This window comes from Haliotis rufescens, unplaced genomic scaffold (genome assembly GCF_023055435.1).
Source record: "Haliotis rufescens isolate VD_foot unplaced genomic scaffold, xgHalRufe1.0.p SCAF_37, whole genome shotgun sequence".
Taxonomy (NCBI): Eukaryota; Metazoa; Mollusca; class Gastropoda; order Lepetellida; family Haliotidae; genus Haliotis; species Haliotis rufescens.
The window spans coordinates 3,379,164-3,407,075 of NW_025964079.1; the positions used below are offsets into that span (position 1 = coordinate 3,379,164).

Genomic DNA, 27,912 nt, shown 5'->3' on the forward strand with positions numbered 1-27,912 from the left:
TTTGGAGCCAGTCACAGACTAATGAACAGTGATAGAGCCAGTCACACAGGCTCCCCAACAGTGATAGATCCAGTCACACAGGTTCTCCAACAGTGATAGATCCAGTCACACAGGTTCCCCAACAGTGTGGAGCCAGTCACACAGGTTCCCCAACAGTGATAGATCCAGTCACACAGGCTCCCCAACAGTGATAGATCCAGTCACACAGGTTCCCCAACAGTTTGGAGCCAGTCACAGACTAATGAACAGTGATAGAGCCAGTCACACAGGCTCCCCAACAGTGATAGATCCAGTCACACAGGTTCTCCAACAGTGATAGATCCAGTCACACAGGTTCCCCAACAGTGTGGAGCCAGTCACACAGGTTCCCCAACAGTGATAGAGCCAGTCACACAGGCTCCCCAACAGTGATAGATCCAGTCACACAGGTTCCCCAACAGTGATAGATCCAGTCACACAGGCTCCCCAACAGTGATAGATCCAGTCACACAGGCTCCCCAACAGTGATAGATCCAGTCACACAGGCAAAGTAACAGTGCTGTTACATACATTTATCAGTCAATGTATCAATCTGGTTACTATCTCGTCTAAAATGAATAGATCCAAAGAAATTAGAAATATGTTATTTTCTTGTAATGTAATTTAAAACACAAATGTTGATTGCAACAGTTGTAATCCACTTCAATCTCATTGAAATCAGTTCTTAGTGCTCGCTACACCTACATGAAGATCTGTGAACTTCCCATGACAGGTCACATCAGAACAACGTTTTGAGAACTTTGACCCACCAATGAAATGACTCACAAGAAGTCGACATTAGCTAATCAGAAAGCAGCTTTCTTGAGTTCTACCACACTAGTTTCAATCCAGTGGCTTCCATTCCAGACAGCGCTTTGAAAAATATGGATTCAAAATAACAAAAGTTAATTCTGTCCAAAAGATGGCTGAGGTTGCATTCCAGTACTCCGCCTGCACTACGGGAAGTCTCTTCCGTTTCAAATGTTTATTCCATTGAAGTGAATTGAAGACATACAGCTCATGACTGTCGTTCGGAATACCTCATGTTAACCTTTCCGAGATTGTATGATTAGAAAACACATTCCGACTGCCACTTCCTTGATATGGTAAGCAACACTCTGATTGGTCAGATGAAAGGTCGTTCTGATGTGCCCCGTAATGGGATGTCCTCAGATGATAGTTTAGTGCTAGAGAGAACTAAGATCTGATTGGAATTAGATTGAAGATTGGTATTCTTTGATTCAATGTTATTAAATCTGGTACTCAAATCTCGATCAATCTCTATTATGAGGACAGCAAACAAGATATTACATAGGTCGTTATACTGATCGTATTCTGTGACACACAAAAACACACCAAAACCAAAAGCTGTCGATGTGACACAGAGGCAGTGTTAATGAGATACCACGCCCTTGCCATGCAAGCAGGATCACCACTCCATATATACATGATAAAGTGTTAGTGAGTGAGTGAGTATGGTTTTACGCCGCTTTTAGCAATATTCCAGCAATATCAGGGCGTATTGGGACAATTGGGTATTGTCGTCACAACCCCGGGGGATTCCTAAGTTAGAATTGGTCCCCAGCAACCTGTGATGGTCGTACAGGGAGACAATGATCTGGGTGGTCAGTGGGTGGTCAGACTCGGGGATTTGGTTGATGGTGTGTCATCGTACCCCGATGGCATGGTAACAGTATCAGTCACTGGATTGTCTGGTCCAGGCTTAATTATTTATAGGCCGAAGTGCTGCGTTAAACAAAACACATACACATTATCATGACAAACGTTTGTGCTTTTTTGTTACTTTACACCACAGTCAGCAATATTCCAGCTGTAGTGACCTGTGAAGATTCCGGAGTAGAATAGGTCTTCAGCAACCCAGGTGACTATGCTTGTCGTAAAAGGCGACTAACGGGATCGGGTGGTCAGGCTTGCTGACTTGGTTGATGCATGTCATTGATCCCAATTGCGTGGGTCGATGCTCATGATATTAATCACTGGATTGTCTGGTCCAGACTTGATTATTTACAGACCGCTGTCATATAGCTGGAGTGCGGCGTTAAACAACAAACCAACCAACCAATCCAGCTGTAGCATGGCAGCCTGTAAATAATCGAGTCTGGACCAGACAAACCAGTGAATGTTGAACATGAACCCATGCCGTCATGGTATGATGACGTCCACGAGGTCCACCATGTCACCTGACTAACTGATCCCATAAGTCACCTCTCACAACAGGCAAAGGTTGCCGAGGACTAATCCTAACCTGGAATACCCACTGTGTTATAGTGAGTGAGTGAGTTTGGTTTTACGCCGCTTTTAGCAATATTCCAGCAATATCACGGCGGGGGACACCAGAAATGGGCTTCACACAATGTACCCATGTGGGAATCGAACCCGGGTCTTGGGCGTGATGAGCGAACGCTTTAACCACTAGGCTACCTGACCGCCCCCACAGTGTTATAACAGAGCGTCATACAGTGCTTGTGATAACTTATTCAAGAACTCAATCATCAGCCACTGTGACAAACAGATCTTCATTTCAGTCGTCCTTACGACAAACTCTGAGCAAAAGGGGCCGGAATGATCAAGAAAGAAAATATTACATTACCCTCTCATTAATCATGAATCATTAAATGAGGTTGAATGAAAGTGTTTTGTACATTTTGTTATATGAGAATGCACACAAAAGCATTTTTTCCATGCAATGTCATTCCATGCAGAAGCAAGATCTATTGTTTCCAGGATACAGACCCAGTGTGGAGGGTGATACGGAGAATAGTGACACACTGACTCAGTGCAGTCTACTGACAGTCAGTCATGGTCAGACACACAGATTGACAGACAGTCATGGTCAGACTCACAGATTGACAGTAGTCATAGTCAGACACACAGATTGACAGTAGTCATAGTCAGACACACAGATTGATAGACAGTCATGGTCAGACTCACAGATTGACAGTAGTCATAGTCAGACACACAGATTGACAGACAGTCATGGTCAGACTCACAGATTGACAGTAGTCATAGTCAGACACACAGATTGACAGACAGTCATGGTCAGACTCACAGATTGACAGTAGTCATAGTCAGACACACAGATTGACAGTAGTCATAGTCAGACACACAGATTGACAGACAGTCATGGTCAGACTCACAGATTGACAGTAGTCATAGTCAGACACACAGATTGACAGTACATGTAGTCATAGTCAGACACACAGATTGATAGACAGTCATGGTCAGACTCACAGATTGACAGACAGTCATGGTCAGACTCACAGATTGACAGTAGTCATAGTCAGACACACAGATTGACAGTACATGTAGTCATAGTCAGACACACAGATTGATAGACAGTCATGGTCAGACTCACAGATTGACAGTAGTCATAGTCAGACACACAGATTGACAGTAGTCATAGTCAGACACACAGATTGACAGTAGTCATAGTCAGACACACAGATTGACAGTAGTCATGGTCAGACACACAGATTGACAGTAGTCATAGTCAGACACACAGATTGACAGTAGTCATGGTCAGACACACAGATTGACAGTAGTCATAGTCAGACACACAGATTGTTAGACAGTCATGGTCAGACTCACAGATTGACAGACAGTCATGGATGGACAGTCATTGATGGACAGTCAGATGGACAGACAGTCATGGATGAAACTACATTGTTGCAAGGTGTTTTTCTTAAAAATATTCAGGCTTATAGTTTTAATTAAACAAATATCTGGTTTTGCAGCTGCACATGAAAAAATATCTAATCTGCAAACAAAATGACAGGCCACGCCCAGAATATAAAATGGTCGGTCGCTAAACCTTTTCATGACATATGTTTATCTAAATAAGAATGAAATGGATGAGAAATGCATATAAATTGCTGAAAGGACTGTGCAAGATGTGACGAATCATCACAGGCAGAGAGAAGCAGCATGCAGGGTGAAGGAAGGAAGTGTCCAAACAAGACTCGGCAGTGAGAGTGTTCCATTAGTCAACTCACACCTGATCCCAGCTGAAGTCAAGTTATGATTATGATTATGGTTGTAGTCAAATCAAACACTTTAGGGTGCGATATTAATGTTTACATGCCAATATTGCTGCAGGGGTACATCGTTTAAATATGTTTAGTCAGTGATACAAAAATAATTTGAATGATGTGTGTCCAATACAGTTGTCATATTTATTTGAGGAATGAAACTTTTGATAAATGATTTTTGACACACTGGCAGATTGTTTGCAGTACAGCAGAAACTTCATTTGAACTGACCAAACAAAAATATAAGTAAAATGTTTGGATTCATTCATATAGGTTCCATAATTAAAAAAATAAAGTTTGTCTGTTGTTTAACGCCTCACTCAGCAATATTCCAGCTATGTGACAGCGATCTGTAAATAATCGAGTCTGGACCAGACAATCCAGTGATTGATATAATGAGCATCGATCTACGCAATTGGAATACGATGACATGCATCAACCAAGTCAGCGAGCCTGACCACCTGATGCCGTTAGTCGCCTCTTACAACAAGCATAGTCGCCTTTTGTGGCAAGAATTGGTTGCTGAAGACCTATTCTACCCGGGGTCCAAAAACATAGAGTTTTTTGGAGTGTTTGGTGCAAGAACACAACTGATGACAACGCATGACAACAATGCAAGACACACATAATCAGGATGATTATATATAGGTGTAAATACATACAACACACACGATGTGATTTGTGTTCACTTCTGTCAACACAATACACCATACCAGGCCAACATTTATTTGTTTTGCTTTCCCTAAAAATTCTCCCCTCGACAGGATGCTACAAGAGACACTACATATTCATGTACACAAAACAATCCAAAATTAATTAAACTGAAATGGAGTATTCAACATAATTAGCACCCCAGCCTTCACCAAGTGAGAACTAAGTGGGAACTAAGTGGGAACTTAGCGGGAATGTAACTGGGAAGACCCTTACAAGAAACTTATTTCGAGTTAAACTGTCACATGTAACAAGCTTTCTGATTGGTGGAGAACATGGACCTGGTGAAAATGGCGGAAAACATGGTGTAATCAGTCATTAGACATTTAGCTTCATAGGTTTGGGCACAATTTGGTAAATAAATTATACCACTAACTGTGAATGAAAGAGGTTGAAAACATCTAGAAGACTGGATAAGTGTTGATGTTAAGCAGGGAGCACTCACTTTACCCATCATGTCATTAGGAAATTTTATGAAAGGAGGGTCACTAAATATGTCAATTACCGGTACGTCACATGGCCACATATTTCCAAAACGCTATCACACTTTTCCTCAAACTGTTTTCATTATTAGTCATATTTGACTTCCTAAATAATGTACATCATAGATACACATTTTATCTCAAAATTGTCCAAGAGCTTTTAAGGAATTTGACTTTTTCTTCTACAACAAATTGGTAAAATGTTGGCCTTTTTACCCCAAACGCACACACTCAAGCAGGACATGTATATTACCAGTTCATCAGCCTGTGGTCAAGAAGGTACAATATTACAGTCAATAATATAACAAACAGACAAATCAAATATGAGAAGATAGTAGTTGATAGTACAACAGAAATACATGAACAGAGTTAACTAAGTATACATAAAGTGTCAGTTGACAAGAAGCAAATCATATAATCAAATTGTTCAGCAAAATATTAAAATCTGTTTGCATGCAACATCCTCATCAAACATACTCATCAAAATTAATTAATTAATCCTACTGCACTATCGCTACATTCCTGTGAACAAAGTGATAAATTTACAATACCGAATAGAGGAGAAAGTTCAGTTAAGGTAAAGCTATATCTGAACAGCAAACAAACACTCACCATCCGTTTGGACGATGCCTTGTCATGCTCAGCGAATGCTTTCATTTCATTCTTTTCATGTTTCAACTGAAATGAGAAAAAGGAGACATTAATTAATCATAAGATATTCACTAACAAGGATCACAATGTGTCATATCAAGGATCACAATGTGCCAGGTCAAGGATTACAATGTGCCACATCAAGGATCACAATGTGCCAGGTCAAGGATCACAATGTGCTAATTCCAGGATCACAATGTGCCAGGTCAAGGATTACAATGTGCCACATCAAGGATCACAATGTGCCACATCAAGGATCACAATGTGCCAGGTCAAGGATCACAATGTGCTAATTCCAGGATCACAATGTGCCAGGTCAAGGATTACAATGTGCCACATCAAGGATCACAATGTGCCAGGTCAAGGATCACAATGTGCCACATCAAGGATCACAATGTGCTACATCAAGGTTCACAATGTGCCACATCAAGGATCACAATGTGCCAGGTCAAGGATCACAATGTGCTACATCAAGGATCACAATGTGCCAGGTCAAGGATCACAATGTGCCACATCAAGGATCATAATGTGCTACATCAAGGATCACAATGTGCCACATCAAGGATCACAATGTGCCATGTCAAGGATCACAATGTGCTTCATCAAGGATCACAATGTGCCACATCAAGGATCACAATGTGCCACATCAAGGATCACAATGTGCCAGGTCAAGGATCACAATGTGCTAAATCCAGGATCACAATGTGCCAGGTCAAGGATCATAATGTGCTACATCAAGGATCACAATGTGCCACATCAAGGATCACAATGTGCTACATCAAGGATCACAATGTGCCACATCAAGGATCACAATGTGCAACATCAAGGATCACAATGTGCCACATCAAGGATCACAATGTGCCAGGTCAAGGATCACAATGTGCTAATTCCAGGATCACAATGTGCCAGGTCAAGGATCACAATGTGCTACATCAAGGATCACAATGTGCCACATCAAGGATCACAATGTGCCACATCAAGAATCACAATGTGCCAGGTCAAGGATCACAATGTGCTAAATCCAGGATCACAATGTGCCAGGTCAAGGTTCACAATGTGCAACATTAAGGATCGCAATGTCTCAGGTCAAGGATCACAATGTGCCACATCAAGGATCACAATGTGCCAGGTCAAGGATCACAATGTGCCACATCGAGGTTCACAATGTGCAACATCAAGGATCGCAATGTGCTACATCCAGGATCACATTGTGCCATGTCAAGGATCACAATGTGCCACATCAAGGTTCACAATGTGCCATGTCAAGGATCACAATGTGCAACATCAAGGTTCACAATGTGCCACATCAAGGATCGCAATGTGCCATGTCAAGGATCACAATGTGCTACATCAAGGATCACAATGTGCCATGTCAAGGATCACAATGTGCCAGGTCAAGGATCACAATGTGCCATGTCAAGGATCACAATGTGCAACATCAAGGATCATCATGTGCCACATCAAGGTTCACAATGTGCCACATCAAGGATCACAATGTGTCACATCAAGGATCACAATGTGCCAGGTCAAGGATCACAATGTGCTAATTCCAGGATCACCATGTGCCATGTCAAAGATCACAATGTGCTACATCCAGGGATCACAATGTGCCACATCAAGGATCACAATGTGCCAGGCCAAGGATCACAATGTGCTACATCAAGGATCACAATGTGCCAGGCCAAGGATCACAATGTGCTACATCAAGGTTCACAATGTGCCACATCAAGGATCACAATGTGCTACATCAAGGATCACAATGTGCTACATCAAGGATCACAATGTGCCACATCAAGGATCACAATGTGCCACATCAAGGATTACAATGTGCCAGGTCAAGGATCACAATGTGCTAAATCCAGGATCACAATGTGCCATGTCAAGGATCACAATGTGCTACATCCAGGATCACAATGTGCCATGTCAAGGATCACAATGTGCAACATCAAGGATCATCATGTGCTACATCAAGGTTCACAATGAGCCACATCAAGGATCACAATGTGCTTCATCAAGGATCACAATGTGCTATGTCAAGGATCACAATGTGCTACTTCCAGGATCACAATGTGCCATGTCAAAGATCACAATGTGCTACATCCAGGATCACAATGCGCCAGGTCAAGGATCACAATGTGCCAGGCCAAGGATCACAATGTGCCACATCAAGGATCACAATGTGCCACATCAAGGATCACAATGTGCCACTTCAAGGATCACAATGTGCCACATTAAGGATCACAATGTGCCACGAAAGATGTTTAATGACAGTCAGCAGCATTCCAGCGATATCACAGCCACGTGATCAAGTCCCCATCAGGCAAAATCGTGGCTCAAGGCATTAAAAGCATGAATAACAATCAATTCCATTGACAACTTTCAGCTAAGTACAAATAGAGAATGAAGTTTAAGAACTGTTGGATGCAGAATACAGAATATTAGAGAGTTAATATTGGAAACAGATAAACAAGATAGTAAATAGTGGATAGTGGACAAGGATAGAGGATACTGGAGAGGATAGATGATAAAAAATAGGGGAATGGATAGATAATAGAAGACTCACCTGCTCCACCAACATTCTCTGTTTCTCCAGACACTCACCTGCTCAACCAACATGCTCCAGACACTCACCTGCTCCACCAACATGCTCCAGACACTCACCTGCTCCACCAACATGCTCCAGACACTCACCTGCTCCACCAACATGCTCTGTTTCTCCAGACACTCACCTGCTCCACCAACATTCTGTTTCTCCAGACACACACCTGCTCAACCAACATGCTCCAGACACTCACCTGCTCAACCAACATGCTCTGTTTCTCCAGACACACACCTGCTCAGCCAACATGCTCCAGACACTCACCTGCTCCACCAACATGCTCCAGACACACACCTGCTCCACCAACATTCTGTTTCTCCAGACACTCACCTGCTCAACTAACATGCTCCAGACACTCTCCTGCTCCACCAACATGCTGTTTCTCCAGACACACACCTGCTCAACCAACATGCTCCAGACACTCACCTGCTCAACCAACATGCTCCAGACACTCACCTGCTCAACCAACATGCTCCAGACACTCTCCTGCTCAACCAACATGCTCTGTTTCTCCAGACACTCACCTGCTCCACCAACATTCTGTTTCTCCAGACACACACCTTCTCAACCAACATGCTCCAGACGCTCTCCTGCTCAACCAACATGCTCTGTTTCTCCAGACACACACCTGCTCAACCAACATGCTCCAGACGCTCACCTGCTCCACCAACATGCTCTGTTTTTCCAGACACACACCTGCTCCACCAACATGCTCCAGACACTCTCCTGCTCAACCAACATGCTCTGTTTCTCCAGACACACCTGCTCAACCAACATGCTCCAGACACTCTCCTGCTCAACCAACATGCTCTGTTTCTCCAGACACTCACCTGCTCCACCAACATGCTCTGTTTCTCCAGACACTCACCTGCTCCACCAACATGCTCTGTTTCTCCAGACACTCACCTGCTCCACCAACATTCTCTGTTTCTCCATCTGCTCCATAAGAGTCTCCACCTCCTTGTCTGTAACAGAGGGACAAGGGTTGGGTCTATTGGCAGTCTATAACCTATCTGATCTAGGGAACATAACTTGATTTCACAGGTGGATAAAGTGTTTGCCCATAACCAATTCAAAGGCATTCTCCCTACATTCTACTGATTTTCCCCCTAGAGTCTACTGACTTTCTCTCTACAGTCACTGACTTTCTCCTTACAATCTATTGACTTTCTCCCTACGGTCTACTGACTTTCTCCCTACAGTCTACTGACTTTCTCCCTACAGTCTACTGACTTTCTCTCTACAGTCTACTGACTTTCTCTCTACAGTCTACTGACTTTCTCCCTACAGTCTACTGACTTTCTCCCTTCAGTCTACTGACTTTCTCCCTATGGTCTACTGACTTTCTCGCTTAAGCCTACTGACTTTATGCTTACAGACGACTGACTTTCTCCCTACCAAATACAGCTCACTGACTTTCTCCTTACATTCTACTGACTTTCTCTCAAGCCTACTGACTTTCTCCCTAGAGCCTACTGACTTTCTCCAAAGAGCCTACTGACTTTCTCCAAAGAGCCTACTGACTTTCTCCCAACGATCTACTGACTTTCTCCCAACGATCTACTGACTTTCTCCCAACAATCTAATGACTTTCTCCGAACAGTCACTGACTCTCTCCCTACAGTCACTGACTCTCTCCCTACAGTCACTGACTTTCTCCTTACAGTCACTGACTTTCCCCCTACAGTCTACTGACTTTCTCCCAACGATCTACTCACTTTCTCCCTACAGTCACTGACTTTCTCCCTACAGTCTACTGACTTTCTCTCTACAGTCACTGATTTTCTCCCTACAGTCTACTGACTTTCTCCCAAACGATCTACTGACTTTCTCCCTACAATCTAATGACTTTCTCCCTACAGTCACTGACTTTCTCCCTACAGTCACTGACTTTCTCCCTACAGTCTACTGACTTTCTCCCAACGTTCTACTGACTTTCTGCCGATGTCTGGACTTACTGAGCTGCGTTGTTTCTTCATCCTTGATGTCCAGTGCTTCCTCCAGCCGATCCACCTTCTTCTCATACTTCTGTATCTTGTTCCTGAGCTCCTCTACTGCCTCGGCTGACAACCCTGGAGTACGGGAGCGCAGAGATTCCTCGTCAAGCTGGAGCAAATATTAATTTGTAATCATGACCATTTGATATTATTTGGGCGGGGGATAGGTCTGGTTGTTTTCATAAAAAATAATAATCTCCAAAATGCTCAAGCAATGCTCAATGCTCCCAAGCAAATGCTTTGTCACTCGGCTATACCCAGAGTGTCGTAGATGTTGGCATTTTGGTAAAACCAAACTAAGGATCGTGATCAGGGAAAATCTGGACACACTAGACACAAATTGTGACCCTTCACACAACAGGGCTACCCATGCCACACCATGATTTAATTACATCTTCTGCGTGTGTGTGACCTTAACACAACAGGGCCACCCATGCCACACCATGATTTAATTACATCTTCTGTGCATGCGTGCGTGCGTGCGTGCATGTGTGTCTGTGTGTGTTTGTGTTTATACTGTTTAACACTGCAGTCAAAAATATTCTAGCCATATAACAGCAGCCTATAAATAATCAACTCAGGACCAGACAATCCAGTGATTAATACTATGATCATGACCCATGCCATCGTTATACATTGACACGCCATCAAACAAGTCACAGAATCTGACAACCCGATCCATTAGGTGGCCTCTTATGTTTGTTTGTTTGTTGTTTCATGCTGCACTCAGCTATATTCCAGCTATATAACAGCTGTCTGTAAATAATCGAGTCTGGACCTGACAATCCAGTGATTGATATCATGAGCCGCGATCCACGCAATTGGAATACGACATGCATGAACCAAGTCAGCGAACCTGACCACCCGATCACTTTAGTCACCTCTTGCGACAAGCATTGGTTGCTGGAATCCGTACGGGTTTGGAGATGTCTCAGTGGCTGTGTGGTCACAGGAATGCTTGTTGGTACACCTTTCTCAGGCATCATGTAAGACAAGCAAAAAACATCAATTCTTTGTTAAAATTAGCATTTCTGATTAAATGCAATGTGTTTATACTTACCTGACGCTACACAGTGCTTTAGCTTCCCTACCTTATACAAACAGACAGTACTGGAACGAAGAGACAGTTTAAACAGACTACAGTCTGTGCCTCGGCATCCACGAGTTATCCCCCTTGGCCCCTACTCCTCATATTCTTCACTGGATGACATCAGACGTAGAGTACGGGTCCGGGTGGGCCTTTAGGTGTAGCGTCAGGTAAGTATAAAAACATTGCATTTAATCAGAAATGCTCATGTTTTACCTTACCTGACGCTACACAGTGCTTTATTCGACTGATGGAAGGCGGGCTTACCGTGAGAAGCGCCAGGCACACTGAAGAAGCACAAACAAAACCGTCCGGCAGGTAGCTCAGCAGGCGACAGCAAGCAGCGGCTCCCGGGACGGCAGGAAAGGGGATAAGATGCAGTCGAGCCCTCTCGGAACAGAATGGTGGTCTGAATGGTAGAGAGAACAATGCTTGACAGAGGGTAAAAGTAAGGTATTCCCTGACCCGCTCAAAAGAGAGGGGGAAACACGGGACCAAAACTTTACGAGGTACCGACATAACAGTACCCAGCAACCCAAGAGGAACAGCACAAGGGATGGTCCCACCTTGTCGACAGCCATGTTCCTCGGCATCGGCACGGTCAGTGGGGGTTGGTCAGCTGTTGGGCCAGGACAAGTGGATCAAAGCTATGTGTACCCTCGACGTCCTCTGCGAAGATAATGTCTGGCGAAGAGAGTAGTAGATGACCAGAAGCACCCCTCCTGATGGATCGGACGGAGACATTAGCATGGAGGGCGAGCGAAGAAGACAGGGCACAGATCTCATGTGGATTGGAGGCTGTAGGTGGTGGTAAGTCAGCACGACGATAAGCCCTCAGGATAGCAGAACGAAGCCAAAGAGAGACTGTATTACGAGAGATCTCTGCAGAGCTACGGCTGGAAAGTGGCATGAACAGCCTCTGGCGCTGCTTGCGATGTTGCTGAGACACCTGAAGATAACGTCGGAGAGCCCGAACTGGGCAGAGGGCGATCTCCAGGTCATCATCAAGGCCAACGATCTCCAAAAGAGACGGGACGTAAAATTGCCGATCGGGTTGGCCGGGCAGTTGGTTATTGGCTATAAAGTCCCAACAAAGGCCAAGGTGAACCAAACCATGAGGACGCTGGTCGAATCGGACACAGGTCACATCCAGGGCATGAAGCTCGCTAACCCTGGCATTAGAAAGCAAGTCTTCAAGGTGAGATCTTCAAATGAGGCAGACACAAGTGGCTCATACGGAGCCCGGCGTAAATCCTGCAAAACAACATTGAGATCCTAAGCTGGGGGGCGGAACTTCTTAGTCCGGTCCTCCAGTCGAAAACCTCGGACCATGGCAAAAGAGCTGGGACAGATGATAGCCTGGAACCTCTAGCAATCTTGAGGACAGAATTGAGCGCAGCAAGATAGGTCGCAATCGTGGAACCAGCCAAGTGACGGGATTGGCATGGGAAAATAAAAAAATCATATAGGGATATGTCATCATATAGGGAGCGAGTGGAGGGACAATGAGCTCTGGAAACAGCCGCCGCAGCAGGAGCTGAAAAGCCTTTTGTGGTCAGTGACTTCTGGAGACACGCCAACGTGCAGACTGTAAGCGTCGGGTCTGGATGTGGTTGTCTGGTGTGAGGATTGAGCAGTAGATTTGGCCACGCTGGGAGCCGCAACACGGGTTCTCCTGCGAGCTGAAGGAGCTTGGAAAAACCAAATCTGGGACGGCCAGTAAGGCGCGACCAAAGCAAATCCAAAGGACAGGTCCGGGTCGCCTTCTGAATGACCTGGGGGAGAAGAACTGGGGGCGGAAAAGCGTACTCACTTAGGCCGACCCAGGACAGAGGGAGGCCGTCTACCTCCCAACAGCTGGGTCTGGGACCCGAGACACGTACACCGGCAATTGGTGGTTGCACATCGTTGTGGAGAGATCCACGTTGGGAGTCCCATGGGGATCGCACAAGGCTTCTGGGTGGAGCATCCACTCTGTGGGGGACGGACGATTGTGTCTTGACAGGAAGTCGGCTAAGACGTTGCGACAAAAGGAATGAGATGGGCTCGTATCAGAAGAGGAAGACTGTCGGCCAGATGAAACAGGCAAAAGGTCTGCTCCAGGAGAGAAGCAGATCGAGTCGACCCTTGCCTGTTGATGTAATACACTACCGTGGAGTTGTCCGAGTCGACCATGGGACAACTGTTGCGGAGTATTTGACGCCAATGATGAATCGCCCGAATGACCGCCTCCAACTCCAGATTGTAGATGTGCCATGCACGTTCCGCAGGAGTACAAAGACCGGAGGCGGTTTCCTGGAGAAGGTGGGCGCCCACAAAGAGAGACGCGTCCACAAAGAGATGGTGAGTGGCCTCAAAGCTTGTCATAGAGGAGCCACTCAAGACGTTCGATGGGACTAGCCACCACTCCAGGAACGGACGTAATTCCCTTGGCAAAGGAAGAAGGGGACCCAACAGGTCTGAGCGCAGAATGGCAGGAAAAACTGTTGAAGGGGACGCAGTTGAAGACGAAGGTTAGATCCTGAGCTGAGGTCAACAGCCCGAGAAGGCTCTGCCCCTGACGGATATCGAGAGGTTGTGAGAGGGCTTTCCTGACCCTGGATTGGATCGCCACGAACCGATCCGGAGGAACCTGTATCAAGGAGAGGTCTGTCAGAAGGAGACCGCCTATGAAGGTGAGATGGCGAGAGGGAGACAGATCCGATTTCTCCATGTTGATCAACCAAGCCAACCGATGGAGAAGGCGAAGGGTGAAATCGCGCTGAAGAATCAGTGTCGGATTGACGCCGTGACCGAGGATGTAGTCGTTGAGGTAGGCTCCTAACCAAATCCCCCTGTGGTGAAGGGACGCAACAATGGGATGGGTTATACGTGTGAATAACCACGTAGCCGTGGAAATGCCCTGAAATATGAAGCGGAGGAAACGACGATGTGCTGCCTGAATGGGAACGTGCAGGTAGGCATCCTGGAGATCCAGACTGATGAGATAGTCCATCAGTTGAAGGAGGTGGCGCAGAGACCGGATGGAGATCATCTGGAAGTATGGTGGAGGCGCAAGATAATGGCGGTTGAATGGCGCCAGATTGTGGATCATTCAGAGTTAAGAACCCTTCTTGGGCACCAGGAAGACTGGCGAATAAAACCCTGGAGAGATGGAGTCGGCGTCCAGGCGATCCACTGCATTCTTTGTGATCAGGAGATCGATAATGGCCTGAAGCTCCGGCACATCGTGAGGCTGATATCGAGTTGCCAAGGGAGTGGTAGTCAGAGGAGGATTGGCCCGGGACTGGCGAACGGATCCTAGAGCAGCTGCCAATTCCTCCAGTAAGCCTGAAGTCTCCCTCCTACTGGAGACGGATGAACAGGGACAACTGGCGGAGGGAGTTACCAGTTGTCGGGCGTCTGAAGTAATGGTCCATGTTGTTAAGAAGTCGGAACTATTGCTGATGAGCGTCCCAACTCGGGCCTCCTGAGCAACAGTCGAGATCTGGCCGTTGAAGAGTGTTGACCAAGACACTAAGGTAGGGAAGCTAAAGCACTGTGTAGCGTCAGGTAAGGTAAAACATATAAAAACAGTTCTCATAAACATCCTCTGTATGTAAGACACTCAACATTCATCATCACAAAGCTCAAGCTGGATTAATCACACTCCAGGGTTAACAATCCTCATGCATGTATCTGTGAGATCTGTACTTTGTCCCACATTTGACTCAGTTAACCCAGCAGTAAATGGGTACCGGGTTAGATGAGAAAAATCACTGCAACCCACCGTAACCTACTTGACATCTCCAGGCTTGTAACGAGCCACACTACAGTTGATGTCAAAGAATTTTGATGAAGTCATAGCAGTACACGTCATCTAAAGTCTTACACTAATCATAGATTTCCTGGTTTGAAATGAAGCTTTTTCAGAGTTGAAAATCCAACATGGATATTGATGTATTTGTGATCAGAATAGAAATATCATTTCAATTTAACTTGTATGCAACCAAGGCTAGAACTGAAGAAGTTTTACTTTTGTGCGACCCCTAGGACTCCTTATAATTCATTGAATCCATTTTAAAATATTATTTATACAGAACCTCATATAATGCGCCCAGAAAAACCCTGCTAGCATATATCTTTGTCTGTGTTGTTTGTTTGTTGCTAAACGCCAGATTCCTAACCTGGCATCCCCATGGGGCTGCATATAACTATTCCCCATTTAAGCACTGAGGTTTTGAAGGTTAAAACACAACAACCGGACATACAGAAAAACATCAAAGGGAGGTAACAATTGTTAAATAAGGTATGCTCATATATATAATACTGTATATCAGGGTGACTGAGCTGTAAACAGTTGTTAGGGGAACATTATACATCAGTAGTATGCATAAACCAGCGTGACTGCATTGTAAACAGTTGTTGGGGGAACATGACATATAAGTATTGTGTTAACCAGGGTGACTGCGCTGTAAACAATTGTTAGGGAAACATTATAGATCAGTAGTATGTGTAAACCCAGGTGATGGTGCTTTAAACAGTTGTTAGGGGAACATTATGTAAACAGTTGTTAGGGAAACACTGTAGATTAAAGCAGGACACAATCGAGCACAGTAGAGTGAGGTTACCAGCAGGGTAGGTGTGGGGTCGGTACCGCTCCGGGTCATCTCCGACCTCGAGCACTGCTGCAAAAATGTAGCATGGAACAACCTCATTGCGGTCAACATTCAAATCTGTGACTCATTCCTTGCCATTAAGTTACTTTCATCTGACAAAGAAACAAGGGTAGTCTAGCAATGATCTCTGAAGCACTGATGTGGGCAGGTAGCCTATGTAGCAGTCCAAGCTGTATTCCGTGGTCAATTTTTGTAAATTCTGCATCCAATTTTTTGTTATTTGCTAATTTTTATAATTCTGCACCAAGTTTACGTGAATTTCCTTGTTTTGCTTCTGTTCACTAGTGGCAGTCATTAATAGATCATTTGTAAATTGTTTCTTCTTATTTCCATATAACGCAAACACCTCAAATTTGGAATGATGTTTTTAATTCAGAGCACAATTCAAATAACGACTGTTCGTTTCAGTAAACCAGTGCAACTTTTACATGTTTAGTACCGGCTTTCGACTCGCATGTTAAGTGTATTTGACATCTTCCATGGCAGAAAAATGCGAAATTCTGCAAAAGTTCTGCACAAAAAGTGACTTTCTGCTAGATAGGTACATTTCTGCACTGCGTTGCAATTTCTGAAAAATATTCCACAAGCACGGAAATTGCGGAATACAGCAGAGATTGATAGTAGCGTTTTAGGGCAATGGCATCTTACTTAAGGGTTTAGATCTAAAGTAAGTGAAGGTGATTGTGCATTCTACAATGCTAAATGCATATATTAACTACTACTCCAAATTCATACTTTACTGCAGAGGTATACAGAGAAGATCTCTCACTGTGCTAACAGCTTGGCTTCTAAGTTTTGTTTATAGCATATAAATGTTTAGATCTAGTGTGAACAGTTAAGTTAAGTCCAAAAGATGTATTGATTGAACATAAAATCTTTATTAGATCCAGGGTAAAAAATGTATGATGCAGTGAAAAGGATCTTGAAATGGGACACTATAAAGGGAGACAACTCTCACCTTGTTGTCCACTGGCTGCTGCTGGTATTGAGCAAGCTGGAGTTTGAGCATGTGTATGGCGGCCTCGTTCCGCTGAATGGTCTGCTGCATCTCACGGTACTTCTCGTCCAGAAGGTCGGCGCCAGCGTTATGTTTATTCCGCTCTAACCTCATTTTTCGCTCAAAATTTTTCTGGAAGAGAGAAAAGTTCAATATATGAATTATATTTTAATCTGCAGTTCCATGATCAACTTCACGAGGGATGACTATCGAGGGCCATAGATGCCAACCCTAATTGAAGCTTTCGAGTAATTAGGGGGGTGAAAATGAGTACTTTCATGTGAAAGAGAGTAACGTCAACAGTACCAGTACCCTTAAAGATTGAATTTGAGCCATAAAATGAGTGTGTTTTAACCAATCAGAGACCTTGTATGATGGAATAACGGTACTTTTTTCACTTTGTACATGAGGCTAAAAATAATAATAGTTTTGGTTCTCAGGCACCACCGACATCATCATAAAGTCTGCTGCATGTTTTGTTTCTATTTCCATTTTCAAAACAATATAAAAATCCTAAAACTTAAACACAATGCACAAAAAAAATAAAAAAAGGAAACAAAAACGAAACGTGCAATGAACCTTATGATGATGTGGGCAGTGCCTGAGAACCAAGACTATTTTTTTTTTAGCCTAATGTTGATATCTGATATAAGAAATACACAACAGCTTCACAAACAGCCTTAAATTTAACATGCTGCACATGCATCTTGCTGGGTGAGCGTAAACTGCGCATGCTCTAGACAGAATAGTATAGTGAAGAATTGAGTAGAAATAGTCGAGAGAGTTATCCATTCACATTGTAAACGCTAATTAAACAGCAATTTAACTTAAGTTTCAAATTAATCTAATTGTATCTTATTACATTTTCATTGCTCATTACATCGTAGGGGATATCACATTTAGTTGATTATGAGGCGATTTCATGTTTCGTTGATTGCAAGGTAAGTTCAGGTTTAGTTAATTGAGTTTTGTTTCCCCTGCGAACCATACGTTCAGAAAAAATGACTTGGCCTTACTTTGTACAGCGCAGAGATTCTTGCAATTGCATCTGACAGTTGTTGCCGATATGCATTACGGACAGTATTCACTCTCTGAAACACAAACAGAAAATTAGCATACACAGCAATAGAAACTGGCACTAGTACCACAGTCCTTGCCAAACTGCCCAATAATCATAAGGACTAGTAGAAATTTGCCCTTTTTAAGGGTTTTACATGTTTTCATCATACAACCTATTGGATTGAAAATGTTAGTTTCTAATGCTAATACAGGAAAAAACAATATAAATATAAGTTTAAAGAGTTCTTTGGGGTGATTTGTCCTAACAAACAGATTATTCTCTTTTGGGTTTGGGTTTGAGATTCAGAAACCAGATATGCTTCTCATACCAAGACTTCAGGAGCCTCCATCAGATTGGCTGACTTGACAGTTCCCCCGATGTGACCTCATATGGAGGGGTCATCAGATTTTGACAAAGATTTATCAAACCAGGGTAGAAGAGTTTATGAGGTAATCATGGTGAGAAAAACTTCTCATCTTTGGCGATTTTGAAGTATCAAGAGAAAACCAAACTATTACGCAAATAAGGGTTGAAAATATCTAAATAACATAAATACATTGCAGAACTTGAGTTTATTTTTGTAAATTTTTGGAGCCATGCTTTATCACGCACTATTACCAAGTTATTGAAGAGCGCAATGGCGAGGGAACCCTGTATCAATATTGATCATTCCATGATAAAAGACGTAAATATTTGACAGATAGATCTTGACAGAGTTGTCCACCATCTTATCTTTACTATCAAGCTCCTCACAGCGATAGCCCGTTCACGGAGCTCTCTATACTATCGCTGCCACCAGTCAAAACTCCCCACTGTGATAGGCGGCCCCAACCATGCTTGGAGTTGAACTCGCAGCCGAATGACCATTATGTTTACAAACAAGTGACGACTGTCGTGACGCCGAAAACACTTACCGCTGCTCAATTACTGTTCTTTGCTTTTCAATTTGAATTTCTATTTCATTAAAACTATCATTTTATTGATATAGTAAGAATGTAAGGGAGACGTTGGTTGATTTTTCGTTAGTCTGCAATCTCGAACCAATCTGATTATACAAACAACAAAGTAAATTCATCTGGAAAACATGGTCAGTCGTAAACCTTTTCAAAATTCACAATGATGGCATTCCCAAAGTCATAAACAAAAGTATGAACATTACTACATTTGGGGTTAGAGGCCAAATTTCAAGATTCTTGAAATGGCCGCGTCCACACTGGTGGCAGCGATGTTACCGAGAGTGTAACGAAGGTGTCACACGCTGGGAAGGAGCTTGCTTTACTACCGGGGTATGTTATTCCACGGGGACCCAGTTAGAAGCGGTTCCCAGCAGTCTATTGCTGGTTGTAAGTTGCAGCTAATAAAGTGGTCAAGTCCATGGGTCGTCTGGTCATCACAGCATGTGACATCAAGTTAGAATATCAACCACAGGTTTGTCTGACCCACATTCGATTACTTAAAGGCGGCGTGAGATAGCTGGAATATTGCTGACTTCAGCCTAAAACGACCGTGCTCTGTAATATACAAGAAGGTCCAACGCCATGTTTGTACTCACATCTTCGTGCAACTTCTCCAACTCTGATACTCGCTCGTTTATTCGGCAGTACCTGTGACAAATTTCATTTTCAGTTGTGTGTATTAAAGCGAAAAACATAGCTCCAGCATTGAGGTTTTGCATGTTGACAAGCAGGGCTAGTAATGAACCATGATAGAAGTGTTAAAATTCCTCCATCCTCATAACAAAGTCAGAAACTTTTCCCAAACTTACTTGTACAGCAATAAATATTTCTAAATTTTAACCAAACCAGTAAAGTAACTGTTGCAAGCAAACAATAACAGAAAAAAGACAGACAAACAACAATGACAACGACAATTTGATTGTCTGTGTTTTAAAACAATAATAAACAAAAGCATGTGTATATAGTATTTATTTTTGTCAGTCTCAACTAAATCAAGCATACTCACAGATCTAGTGACTTTTCTTTAAGTTTTGATTCATAATCAGCCTGCATCACATGCTTAGTGAAGTTGATATCTCTCCTTAGTGCAGCTACATCCTATGTGAACAAAACATCATGCAACAGAATGATTACAGCTCGAGTTGGGACGGGTAACTCGGGCACTTGGGTCGGGTGGGTCCTGAGTAGAACCCGGGTATTCACGGGACTACCTGGACTTGTGTTTAGTCACATGATATATTGTTTAAAGACAATAAAACTCCATGGTTACACTACAAGTCACTAATGTTCATTATTCTTTCTGATAATGCACGCATTCCTTCTGACTTTTATATGTTTGAGTAAAGATAAAACTCTGTCAACTTCAGTGCATGCATGATGAGATTGTTTCATACGTGTATCTGAAAAGTTTTTGCCAGGGCTCCAGTAAAACAATTCATAACTGGACACTTTGTACCCAACTCTGGAGACCTATAGCGGGTCTTCGGGTCATCGCTTAAATATTTCTAGATCAACAGCGATACAAGCGATACAAGCGATACAAGGTAAGCGATACTGTACACAGTGTCTGACCTTGTGTAAAGATATAATAGGATAGTGCATTTATAACACTCGTGATATTAATTGATCTAGAAATACCCAGGTAGTAAATCTGGACCCATCCCAGCCCTAATTGCAGTCTTTATCAGTGATCAGGGTGAAGCTGATAGGGTTTTATCAACAGCTTACCATTAACGGTACATTGCATTATATTTATATTGTACCCTGGTTGGTATATTCGCATTTTCATGTACCCAGAACACCTCAAATTATACCCAAGTTTTCCTAGTTAATAAATCTTGGGAAATTCCTTCAGTGTGTGCAAGCAGGAAGCCTGGGTAGACACAGTGGAGGACGTCATGTGTACATGAGACAGGTCGCCCGTTACCTGTACAAGTAGCAACCTGAGACAGGTACTCGTAGACATGACTGCCTGTCCATGGACCACAGATCTGCATGTAGCACAAAAATGTTTCTCCAAGTGTTAATCATCAAAATAATAAAACGAAAATATGTTCTGTATATTGATAATTATAAACATTATTGAATGACACCAAAACAAATGAAAAGACAAAAGTGGTCAAATTTGAAGAAAAATGTGCAAATCTGGAGCAAAATGAGCCATTTTTTAACAGCTAATTTCTCCTATGAACATATGTTTCATAAACTAAAATTTAGTATTTTCTAAATGCTTATTCAAGGTAGATTTACAAAAGTTAAAGGAACATACAGACATTTATAATACAATGGGTAGGTTTCTTGGCAAGATAAAGCCAACCGATGAAAACAGTATCTGTTGGGGTCATCAACAAACATGGCACTGCCATTTACATGCTTTCCAAGTCAATTTCTGGTAGGCTAAAACTAGCAGTTTTTACAAATGAGATCCTGATAAGATGCAAGTATAAAACAGCATATGTTACAACAAAAACACACGTTTCAGCTGATCTTCAGAAATATTTAACAGATTTCTTGCCTACAGAAGTTGTAATCACTTCAAAAATAAAATGTGCATGAAAGCCAATGAAGAAATATATGACTAATTTAACTTATTTACTTGTAACAAGACTTGCAGAACTTCTGTCATTTCCTTGAGGTCAACCACTTCTGTGATGTCTGTTTGTGACGCTCGGTCCAGGCTGAAGAAACCAATCTTCTGTTGATCTGCCAAAGCTGGCCTGAAATATTTGGAAAAGATATAAAATGACAATAATATATCTCATTCACAAAAACCAAATATAATGAGTCAACAAAAAGAACAGAAAGAATCACATAGATATGCAATTTGAGACAAATATATTGGTTCCAATTGAAAACCAAACTTTGACATAAAATATGTCCCTTTTCAGTTGACAATAAATCATAACAGTAAATAGCAAAGTGGGATATATAGAAATACTTTGATCCAGTTCCAACAGATTGGTAGATTGGGATCCCTTCTAAAATTGTAAGTGCCATAGACATCTTGGACATCAGTTCTACACACAAAATGCTATTTCATACACTTCCGGTTCATCACAGTTGTGCAAATCGTCACAAGATACGTCATATATCTGTGACGTCATATGATACTCATCGATATGTGACGTCACATTCCGTACGTGCCCGTGCGTCATCCGATTGTTCACCCACGATTGAAGTTCTACGCGATGTACCAAGAACTCGAAAAGACGCACGTCTAAGTGAAAAGTACACGCCGTATTGCAAATAAGTACGCCAAATATGAATATACTTCTGACCTGACCACCAGCTGACCGCTGTCGCTGGATGTGTTTTAAAGTTGCCAAATTTGGCTACAAACTATAAAGTATATTTATTCTACTCACCTAAATAAATCAACTTCATTTTCTTTGGCTCCGTAAATGTACGCCAACCGGTCCTGCAATTCCTGCTCAGCGATATTATATTCTTGGTGAACGACCCGAGTGCTTATCACCGCCATTATTGTTTTGGCAACACAATCGGACAGTGGCGAGCAAACAACTTCCTCTCAAGGGAGCGAACTCTTTCACGTCGTGTTTACTGTAAACCTGTCCGGTGTATCGCCCGTTTGGGCGGATATTATAAATACGTGTTTGCGACATATCTGTAACTTTTCAAATGTATGGCTTTTTTTGGAGGATTTACATTCATTAGCTATTTTATGATGTAGTGTGATATATGTGACATGTACGTCTTCTATGATATTATGAAAAAAAGCGTTTGTAATAAAGAAGGAATTTGTTCAAAGCTCAATCTCAATTTCCATCTATTCGTTTTTCTTTTGTTTTTCGTGGGAACATGTTCTCCAATTATGAAAATGTAATATCTATTTTGTCACAGAAGGCTAATGCACACTTTTACAAATTTTGATAAAAAAAATAAGAAGAAGAAATGTCCAAACGATTTCGAGCTTCAATCCCAATTTATCAAAAACGAATCCAGACTGCCATTCATTTTACAACATCTGGTAGGCTATGCTGACTGGTCATTGTCAGGGGCGCAACTAGGCTAATTTTAAGTGTAAGCAAAACCAATTTTCTGAAAGCGTAATCGCTATTCCCTGCATTTTGGGACCGCCTCCGTGGTCGAGCGGAAGGTACGGGGTTCGATCCCGGCCGCGTCATACCAAAAGACGTTTAAAAAATGGTACTTGTTGTTACCCTGTCTGGCGCTCGGCATTAAGGGGCTAAAACAAGGACTGGTCGGCTCGGAGTCAGTATACTGTGTCTGAGTGGGGTATTCATGTTAAACTGCGGCATGGTATCCCAGTGTGCTAGCACTATAAATCGGCATCAGTCCGGACTAGTACAAGTAGCCACACACACACACACACACACACACACACACACACACACACACACACCCCACATATATAAACTTATTTCACCAACACATTTTCGACACAATGAAATACATATTAAATATAAAGTCACCATGTCATTGACAGAATCGTAGAGTCTTGATCTTTCAATAAACCTTGAAATGTTTGTGACAAATCAGTTATAATTCAAGATTAGGGCAATTCGGCGGTTCCGTCCTCCAGCAAAGTCGTCAATCACTTCGTCAATGGCAATGGCAATTTCCTTGTGGAAGTGGAGGAGTGCCACAGAGCCCATTCTCTCGTTGGTCATTGTTGACGTGAGGCATGTCTTGATCCGCCCCATTGTGCTGAACCAACGTTCTGCGGTGGCAGAACTCACTGGCAGTCACCAGGGTTTTCACAGCTATGGTGAACCATCTACCACTGAAATCCTAAAGTGCGTAAAGATTCCGATTATCACGGGTGGCCCAGAGTCGTCTAAGGCGCCGCGATTCGCTGTGCAGAGTTGTGTCCCTTGGACATGCCAGAAACCTATGATTGTGGGTTCGAATCCCGGTTCGCCCCGATTATGTTTCTAGGTTTGTCAGCACCATACCCGTGCTTGTGGGTTTCACGAAAGTGGTAAACGTGGTAAACTTCGGGCTTTCTTCCCACGGATCTGTATAAACTCATATAAATATTGTATATATGTTATTTCAGTTTGTATAGATATAATAAAAATAAGACATATCTACTAAAAGCATTTCACGATTCCGACTATATTACCAGCATACGTCATTGGATAACAGTCATATAGTGATGATACCGGTTGTTCGACTAATAATGCATAAGAAGAGTCACATGTCATATGAAATATCACACAGTATTGCCATTCACGGTGGAGCGAAGGCCGCAATTGAATTGTGATATATCCCCGGTGAACATGTTTCAAGCCATCTCGATGATTTTCTGTGGAATAGTTCAAAACAGAATATGTGATATTGTGATAAATGCAGTTGTGGACTACTCGCTGTGGTCAACGTTGTAGTCTTCAACACAACCCCACTAATAAAAACATCATGACACTGAACCCATCTGGACGGCCAATCAAAAACACTGGGGCGAGGTCAAAGACACTGAAAGATGTGAGGTTCCAGGTCACATGACAAGGTTCCACAGCAACCGCACTGAGAGGGAGAACACACACTCCACAAGAACAGAGAACAAAAATGAGGAATCCAACTCATTCAAGCAACGATCAACTCCCTAGCAGCAATTCAAACTATAAGCCTAACTATATTTTTAAAACAAAACACATCTGACAACAATGTATTTTTTAGGCTGACAGTTTCTTTTTTTAAATAGTCTGAAGCATAGTTATTTTTCAGGCATTTTCTGAAACAATTTTTTAAAGCGTAAAATTGGGATACTTCACGATGCTTTTCGCAATGTCCCAGAAATATCATGATGTTTTTATTAGTGGGGTTTGTACTCTGACACTATGCTTGTCGCAATAGGTGACTAACGGGATCGGGTGGTCAGACTTGCTGACTTGGTTGATGCATGTCATCGTTTCCCAATTGCGTGGATCGAAGCTCATGATGTCATTCACTGGATTGTCTGTTCCAGACCGCCGTCACATAGCTGGAACATTGCTGAGTGCGGCGTTAAACAACAAACAAACAACTAAACATTAGGTTAGTGAGTGAGTTGGTTTTAGGACACTTTAAACAGTATGTCAGATCTGTGACAGCGTGTCAGCTTAATGTGGATGGAAATCCCAAAATGGCGAATGTCGGTAACATCACACTCCAGCATATTGTATTGCATTGTGTAAATTCCGTTGTTCTAATAATAAACTGTTAATTGAAGAAGCGAGAAAGATGAGTTCAGTCCGCAATGAAAGATCCATTTTCATTTTCCTTATCACTAGGGGGCACGGGTGGCCCAGTCGTCTAAGGCGCCGCGATTCGTTTTGCAGAGTTGCGTCCCTTGGGCGCGCCAGAAACCGATGATCGTGGGTTCGAATCCCATTTCGCCCCGATTATGTTTCTAGGTTTGTCAGCATCATACCCTTGCTCGTGGGTTTCACCGAAGTGGTAACGTCTGAGACCTGCATCACTTCGGGCTTTCCTCCCAAATTAAGCTGACACGCCGCAAAATAACCCAACTCACTCACTCACTCACTCACTCTCCCTTGTCGCTAGTTGTAACGGGAACAATACTTTAAGTATAAGCGACAGTGTCAATCATTGTTGTGACGGGAACACTATGTTTAGTATAAGCGACAGTGTCAATCATTGTTGTGACGGGAACACTACGTTTAGTGTAAACGACAGTGTCAATCATTGTTGTAAAGGGAACACTACGTTTAATATAAGCGACAGTGTCAATCATTGTTGTAACGGGAACACTACTTTAAGTATAAGCGACAGTGTCAATCTTTGTTGTAACGGGAACACTACGTTAAGTATAAGCGACAGTGTCAATCATTGTTGTAACGGGAACATTACGTTTAGTGTAAGCGACAATGTTGTAACGGGGACACTAATAGTGTAGACTACAATGTCAATCATTGTTGTAACGGAATCAGTATTTATAGTATAGGGTACAAGTTGATTCATTGTTGCAACGGAATCAGTATTTATAGTGTAGGGTACAATGGGATTCATTGTTGCAACGGAATCAGTGTTTATAATGTGGGCACAATGTGATTCATTGTTGTAACTGAAACACTATTTATAGTGTAGACTACAATGTCAACCCTTTCTGTAACGGGGACGCTATTTATATTATAGTCTGCATTGTCAATCATTGCGTCAGAACGACCTTTAATCCAACCAATCAAAGCGTCGCTTACCACAGATCATGAAAGTGACAGTCGGAATGCGTTTTCTAATCATGCAACCTCGAAAACGTTAACACGGGGTATTCAGACAGTTACGGCCCGTACGGCTGATTCCGTCAAAATGATCGTCTATCTCTCGCTTCCGTGGGATAAACATTTGAACGGAGGAGGCGTTGCACAGTACGTGGGAAGCACTGCAATACAATCGTAACCATATATCAGACACTCCGGAATGTTCGTTCGTTCAACTGTGTCAACATATTTTTTAAGCGTAGTCTGAAATGGAAGTCGCCAAGTTGAAACTAGTGCCGTAAAGCTCGAGAAAGCTGCTTTCTAATTGGCTGATGTCGACTTCTTGTCAGTCATTTCAGTGGTCGGTCAAAGTTCGCGAAAAGTCGTTCTGACGTGACCCGTAATTGGATGTCCTCAGATCTTTGTTTAGCGGCAGCGAGAACTTAGATCTGATTTTAATGAGATTGCTCCAAATACTGATTGTCATATCTATCCCGCTTTTGGATGCGATTGTTCGGCCATCGCGTGTATCTGCTTGCCCAGCTACATCTATGGGGAACAACTCACGAGACACTCCCCTCTCAAAAATAACGTCGTCTATTATACGACGTCATCAAGTTGCGAGCGCATGTTCGAATCTCCAGAAATGACGTAATGAAAGAACAATGTTTTATCGTGAAATAAACCGCACTTTGTTCTTCATTTTTCTTTGCGATTTATCTCATAGCTATATTATATAATAAGTTACAAACTTGAATATGTAATATCCAGATTTCATATTTAGATATTAAACCACCGTTTATAAAAACATCATTGTGGGACTAAATTAACAATGGGATCATGTTTACACACGAAGGGTTCCAAACCACGAGCAGTATAATTGATAAGCACAATGTCATCTGCAAATAATATAAAACAAGAAAATTCCAAGATTACTCTCTTTTAATAGTACACGCATGCTTGTTTAAGAAAAGAAGATAAATAAAAAGGGGCTAAGGACACAACCTTGTCTCCACTAATGTTTGTGGTAAAAATTGGGGTAAACCCCGATACAGTTTTAATCACCCGAATACATTCATTTAATGACGTTATTTATAAGACATATTTACCTTGACAGCCATTAATTAGTGACACAAATACCATTTTTTCCTGTAAACAAAATTAGAGGTTTTTTTAAGTCTATAAACGCACAACAAAAGCGGCCTTTTAATTTACATCCACGCAGCCACCGTGAAGACCTGGGTTAGAATTGATCATCAGCAACCAAGACTTATCGTAAAAAGGCGACTAACGGGATCGGGTGGTCAGGCTCGCTGACTTGGTTGATGCATGCCATTGCAGACAGACAATTGTTTATTTGTTCTCACCCCAGTTATACAGCATAAAATTTACAAACATATATAAAACAACATAAAATTATTACTTAGGCAACTCAATACAGAGTTATGAGAGACTAAAGTGTTCAA

General features: G+C 42.5%; 1 protein-coding gene across 7 annotated transcripts in view; it reads right to left on the bottom strand.

Moving 5' to 3' along the window:
* Positions 1 to 22,756, bottom strand: part of LOC124144314 (uncharacterized protein C10orf67, mitochondrial-like) — a 42,160-nt gene extending 19,404 nt beyond the window's left edge. Inside the window, exons 1-12 of one of the 7 annotated variants that reach the window (XM_048381210.1) lie at positions 22,631 to 22,756; positions 21,862 to 21,982; positions 20,272 to 20,363; positions 19,862 to 19,913; positions 18,266 to 18,340; positions 17,211 to 17,381; positions 16,205 to 16,261; positions 10,469 to 10,616; positions 9,417 to 9,475; positions 5,873 to 5,938; positions 5,514 to 5,525; positions 4,032 to 4,043 (exon numbers count right to left, since the gene is read on the bottom strand). In XM_048381210.1, coding sequence (XP_048237167.1) covers positions 4,032 to 4,043; positions 5,514 to 5,525; positions 5,873 to 5,938; positions 9,417 to 9,475; positions 10,469 to 10,616; positions 16,205 to 16,261; positions 17,211 to 17,381; positions 18,266 to 18,340; positions 19,862 to 19,913; positions 20,272 to 20,363; positions 21,862 to 21,982; positions 22,631 to 22,746 — 981 coding nt within the window. In that variant the 5' untranslated portion in view covers positions 22,747 to 22,756. Of the gene's footprint in view, positions 1 to 4,031; positions 4,044 to 5,513; positions 5,526 to 5,872; positions 5,939 to 9,416; positions 9,476 to 10,468; positions 10,617 to 16,204; positions 16,262 to 17,210; positions 17,382 to 18,265; positions 18,341 to 19,861; positions 19,914 to 20,271; positions 20,364 to 21,861; positions 21,983 to 22,203; positions 22,349 to 22,630 lie in introns of those variants that run through there. The other 6 variants (XM_048381211.1, XM_048381215.1, XM_048381216.1 and 3 more) reach the window with 6 other exon arrangements.
* Between the last annotated feature and the right edge of the window lie 5,156 nt (positions 22,757 to 27,912).